The following is a 6,064-nucleotide window of genomic DNA, read 5'->3' as shown; positions in this document are numbered from 1 at the left end:
TAAAACAACCTTTTTTCCTTTTTAAAGATTTATTTATTTGAGAGAGAGAGAGAGAGAGAGAGAGAGTGAGCATATGAGTGGGAGTGTGTGCGGGGAGAAGGGGGAGAGGGAGAGGGAGAGATAGAATCTTAAGTAGGCTCCATGCCCAGGATGGAGCTCCAGGCTCCATCTCATGACCCTGAGATCATGACCTGAGCCAAAACCAAGTCAGACGCTTAACTGATGAGCCACTCAGGCGCTCCAAACAGCTGTCTTTTTCAGCAACAGATAATTCTTTAGTTATAATAATTAACATGACTTTTAAAGAACTGTAATTTTATATCACTGATATGCAGACCTTTTCTCTTTGGCATATTTTAAAGAAAATAAACTTATATAAGAAACAAACCAACAACTATGATGCCCCAATGAATCCTGAAAATTTATTACTTGGGAGAATATCAGATATTGATCCTTTGTTTTACAGCTCATGATAATAATCAGAAAATATACATTTTGAAATGAAAGTCAAAAAAAGAATAATTACATATAATACATATTACAGATATTTTATTGGTACATAAGCAAAGCAGTACTAAAAGCATATTTATGTGTCCACAGTAGTGAACATGGTAATTTCCTGTTTAAAGCTGCAGCAACTCAAGTCCTCCTTGGGTCAATAAAGACAGACAGATTGGAAATATATTTAGGGCTATCACCATGTCTGGCTGTAAACCTATTTTTTTAATCTTTCCCTCCCCCCATATATATATGTATATACTTTATTGCCTTTATATTTCTGCTGGTTTAATATAATTAGTATACTAAATAGTTATCTGCATTTATTTGGTTTCTAAAAATATATAAAATGCATTGGAATAGAGCTCCTGCAGCTTTCAAGCAGTCACTGTCCTGGCATCGAAAGCTTACTCTGGAAATGAAAAGCAGCAATACTGAATAAATAGTGATTGTTTTGTCTTCTCCACACAGCTGATGGCCTTCACCCAAAACTTAAAAATACTGTAGCAAGTAGTATAAACATGCAAAAAATGGACTTAATATAAAAGTAATACTTATGAGCTGAATTTTAATACAATATAGACTAATAAAGACAACTTTAGGTAAAAGAGGGACGTGAACACAGCATTGTTATATACATATAAATTAAGGCCCAATTTTTCAAAGGCAATGCACACAGGGAAATGCCCATCTGCCCACATCCTTTGAACACCTGAAATCAAGAGTTTTTGCCTTTTCCATAGTATTTCCTCAATCCATTATTATAGTTCTAACTTGGAAAGATGTTCACAGAAATGGCTTTAAATGAAGTTTCTTTACTCTAAAGACCATTTGTCTCTTATTCACAAAGAAAAGTTCTTTTCATGCAGGTAAAAATTTATGCTCTGGAAGCAAGTGTTTTATTTGTTCTTAAACACTATTAATAATCATATTTCACACCATAAATTCTGTATTTTTGCTGTTTTAGCTTGAGTGTATGATTAATTTGAACTATGGGAATTGATGATTGCTTCAGGGATGACTGAGGGAATTAAATGGGTAATTCCTATTAATACCAACCAAAGTCTCACATATAAATTCCCTGTGTGTCAGGACAAAAAAACATGCTAACAAACCAAAATATCTCATAAGAAAAAAAAAGGACTGAGGCAACCCAGTATGGATCATTCTCTGAGGATGCTAGACACTCCAAAGGGTCAAATATACCAATGCTATTTCAAATCATTCCTTGTAAGGAAACAAATTATCTTCTAGTGTATTTAATACTTATAGGAAATCATAAGAAAACTTGCAGCATAATAATAAAAAACCCCTTAAAATGTAGTTTAGTATTTAGAACCTGAATATTTCCCCAGCTGAAAAATTCTATATTTGGTATTTTTGTATATCACTGCCCACTTCCCCCCCCTCTGAAATGTATCCAAAAGATGTGGCACTTAATCTAACTCATCTGTGTTCACAATACGTAAAAATGATCAGGAATACTATTTTTAAGATGTTCTAGGGAAATGAGTTTTTCTTCTATTTTAGAAAAAGACTTAGAAAATATTTCTTAGAGATCTTCTTCCAGAAGTAATATAACTGATTAAAAAGTATAGCTGCTCAATGTATTTATCAAATTCACATTTATATATTTTTCCCATCTAGGAAATAGTATTTCTATCTGTAATTAGGTCCATAAAGATTATTTGGCATTTGAAAATTCAGATGAAGTTGTCACAATGCTGCCAGTCTTAAAGTTATTAGGTTAATGTTGATAATAATTTACAAGAATTAAGTTGGACATTGACTTTGTGTATCTGATGGCATACCAAGGCATCTTTGCAATTAAAAATTGCAAAGTTTAATATATCTTCAGTTTAATATTTTGATTTAAATAGAATGTGATTAATTTATAAAAAAATGTTTTTCTTTGTGAATAAGATCTTAATTTCTCTGAACGATAACAAAATGACTCTTGGTATAGGATGGAACCCTTTAAAAATAAGGCATATACTGGGCATACATAAATCATTTCTGTCACAAAATCTACAAATTACCTTGATTTTTTTAGTTCTAATTTTTAAATATATGTAGATATGAAATAACTATTATAAATTGAGAGGAAATGTGTATAGGTTGTGGTTATACAGGTTAAGAATAAATTATTTCTCAAGTTATTTGCAAAATAGCATAATGGCAAGGTCAACTCGATAACTCCAAGAACCCAAAGAAAATAGTATTTTTAGTTGAGGTCTGCCATTTAGCTGGACTAGAAAAGGCAACTCTGCATTATTACTTTCAGTTCTCTAGAAGCTTCTATATATTTTCATAGCCATTCTTAAAATTTTTCATTGGAAACCTAAATGCAGCATTCTCAGCATTCATTAAGCCAAAATAAGTCAAATGTGTTAAAACATCCAAAGTTGCCCTCATGCATAAGATATAGCTTACATCTTTTTATTGTTACCATGGCATTAATATACTAACCCACTTTTACTTTGTTGCATGTAATACAGAGAATATATTTTCCTCAGAATTAAAAACTACTCAGGTTAAAGTCTTTATTGTTGTACCAAATTTTGATCAGAGGGAATGTAAAAATGGCAAAATGGTATCTGACCACACCCATCCTGATATTACTTGTGAATCTTAGTTAAGTCACCATTCATGGGAGAGATACTGACTCATTTTTGATTTTATAAATAAGAAAATATATGTACAAATGGAGACTCATGTCCTGTAAAAGTCAAGCTCAAAAGTGGAAAAGAAAAAGAATTTAACTTTATTTCCTCTGTAAAAAATACCTAACTCCAATGTACTTTCTAAGTGATTGGAGAAATAGCAATAATTCATAAAGTACAGAGTAAATTATGTGCAAGCAATAACTTACCCATGGGTGCTTACACCAATAGACCATACATATGAAGTGGGTTATTTAAAAAAATGTCACTTAAAGTAACCTTTCTAAGTAGGTCAACCAGGAATCTCTAACCTATGTATTATGGCAACTCTGAGGATCAATGAGATTAAAATGATTAAGGCAGGGCAGAAACAAAACATATAATGTATCAGGAAATCCCATGTCTGTTTGGACAGATAATCAACAATTACTTTTTTGTTTAAAGGGTCTGAAGTACTGCAAATCTTTTAAACATACAATTAACCTCTTGAAAATATTTCTATTCTGGTATGTGGTCATTCATATACTGGAAATATTACAAAGAGAAGATTCAAGTCCAGATTAAAAATAAAACCTGAATTATTTCATCTAATTAAAGCAATGGCTAGGACAGGTACACAAAATAAATACAAGTGGGTTCCTCTGGAGTTAGTTTTGATGGTGGAGCACCCTATGACATTTTTACAGTTGAAGATCAACAACGTATGGATGGAGTCTGGCAACATGCACACAAAGTCATAATCACACAATATATAATGTAATTCAGTCACAGGATAAGTATTAATAAAAAATATTAAAACATCAACATTCACCCATTAATCGATTATATGGAATAAATTAAACTAAGCCAGTCACATATTTCTCTTCATTCTTAAGTCATGGTTTTATTTACGTATACACACAGTATAGTACTTTCTTAACGCTCTCAAATGCTACAAATAAAAATGAAGGCTTTGCATTACAGCTGCTGGACAGAAACGTCAACACTGTTGATGTGTGAAAACACAGTTTCTTTGTTCTTTAGCATCAGTGCACAGGGTATGGCTCCAAGTGGTATGCAATTTAGGACAGAAAAAAGATACGGTGGCTTGTGAAATAGATCCTCTGTTCATCATTGGCACAAATCAAAGAAGGAATTTTAAATGTCCTTGGTACCTTTGTTGGGTCTCTCCCCTAAAGGCAGATAATGTTATACATATATGCCTTCAGGATTAAAACCAGATGAGATAGGATTCTGTAGAATACGAAGATTACTGGGGAGCTGCCGTGACGAGCCAGGCCGCTTCAGGGACCCGGACTGGAATGGTGCCTCTACACAGAAAACAAAGAAAGCCATTTGGTGTACTCAGCAACATTAAAAATTAGAATTTTTTCAGCCCCAGAGAACCAAATAGCAAACTGTAAAACTGCAGGCCCTGTAGGGCCCTGGGTAAGAGGAGAAGGCTAACTTCCTGACCCTCTCTGTTGACAAAAACAGTTTTCAGTGATTTCAACACCTTTTTAAAAAAGGTGAGCGTTTTGCTTCTCTTTCTTGGTTGTTCAGATGATACGCATCTTTTAAATAGCACAAATTAATGCTAAGGACTTTTAAGAGAGGAAGAAGGGGCATTAGGAACAGAAGCTAATCAAATTCAACAGACGATGACTCATACATCAGGAGAAGGTTTCTTAAAGAAGAGTTTAAAACACATGATAGAAGATTCGGTGACTACACGCCCATCTAAGTAAATAAATAACCTGGATATCATTGATTTTCCCCAGAAGCAGGAAGTACATCAATCTTTTTTAAGTGGGCCAAGTTTTGAACGGTAGGATAACATTTTAGCTGAATACAAGTAGTTTATTCAAAGCAAACCAATGAAGATAAAGAGCAGATTTCACAACACCTACCCCTTTCTATGTCTGCATGTGAGGCCTCTACTTCAATGGGCTCTGCTGGCAACACGGTAACTTTTGTCCCTGTCTGTTGGATGAACTGCTGGAGATTGACTTGCCGCAGCTCCTTAGTCAACTGCTCCAGTTCTTGTTCTTTGTCCTAGATGGAAGTTAAAATTTGTCTTTTTATTTGAAGATTTACTCTTGGACAGCTAAAGACATCCTGGTGACAGTCCATCTGCTACAGGGGCTAGATGTGTGATACCTGCTTTCACAAGAACGCCTTTAACAAAATCTGGTTAATATTGATACAGTGGGCTCAAAAGAGGTCATTTCTGCTTTGTGGCACAGGTCAAAAAATAAACAAGTAAAGGACAACAGCTTCTTCAGTCTGTCTTCCTAAGTGTGATACTTTCCTGTGTTAGGAATACACTCATGCACTTGATGAAATAATATATCTATGAACTTTTATCAATAAAATACTGGTTTCCATCCATCCCAGGGTTTAAGCAATCTTGCCTTAAGCTTTCACAATTAAATCTCCCTATTACTTTATAACTGACAGCAAAACTTATAATCATTTTGTCTGTGAGATTCAGAGAAGTTCTTGTTTTGGTAAACTGTTGAAGTTTTCATGGGATTTGTTACTGAGATATATTTTAGAGCATGAGGAAAGCAAGATCCTACAAGATTTTCACTGTGGGGTTCTTAAGTCCTTGGCAAAGACAAGTCTGAGAACTGAAGATCCTTTAAGAAAGGAGATCATGTTTTGGTCAGCTAGAAAGCTCAAAAAAGCAAGGAGAGGCATTCTATTATTTGAATGGATGGTCTTTCTCTCCTTTACTGCGCTATAGGAAAAAGTGGCAAGGACTCACCCAGGCTGTGTGTGTCTGAAGAATCTGGTAAGGGTAAGAAAGAGATACCAGAAATGAGTGGTTGTTTCTTCTACTTACTTTAGTGTAAGGGGCACTTGGAGATATGTGAGTTTGATTATGAGATACTTTTCAATGGGTAGTAAGATTACTAGTA

The 6,064-nt window shown here is 34.2% G+C and overlaps 1 protein-coding gene across 4 annotated transcripts in view; it reads right to left on the bottom strand.

Annotated features, from left to right (window-relative positions):
* Positions 1–402: 402 nt before the first annotated feature.
* RASSF8 (Ras association domain family member 8) overlaps positions 403–6,064 on the bottom strand; it is a 117,873-nt gene continuing 112,211 nt past the window's right edge. For all 4 annotated transcript variants that reach the window (XM_041735901.1, XM_041735900.1, XM_041735899.1 and 1 more), the window contains 2 exons: positions 5,051–5,195; positions 403–4,471 (listed from right to left, as the gene is read on the bottom strand). In XM_041735901.1, coding sequence (XP_041591835.1) covers positions 4,350–4,471; positions 5,051–5,195 — 267 coding nt within the window. In that variant the 3' untranslated portion in view covers positions 403–4,349. The remainder of the gene's footprint in view (positions 4,472–5,050; positions 5,196–6,064) is intronic.

This window comes from Vulpes lagopus, chromosome 21 (genome assembly GCF_018345385.1).
Source record: "Vulpes lagopus strain Blue_001 chromosome 21, ASM1834538v1, whole genome shotgun sequence".
NCBI lineage: Eukaryota > Metazoa > Chordata > Mammalia > Carnivora > Canidae > Vulpes > Vulpes lagopus.
The sequence above is the reverse complement of the archived record's forward strand: the minus strand, read 5'-3'. Positions and strand labels throughout refer to the sequence as shown.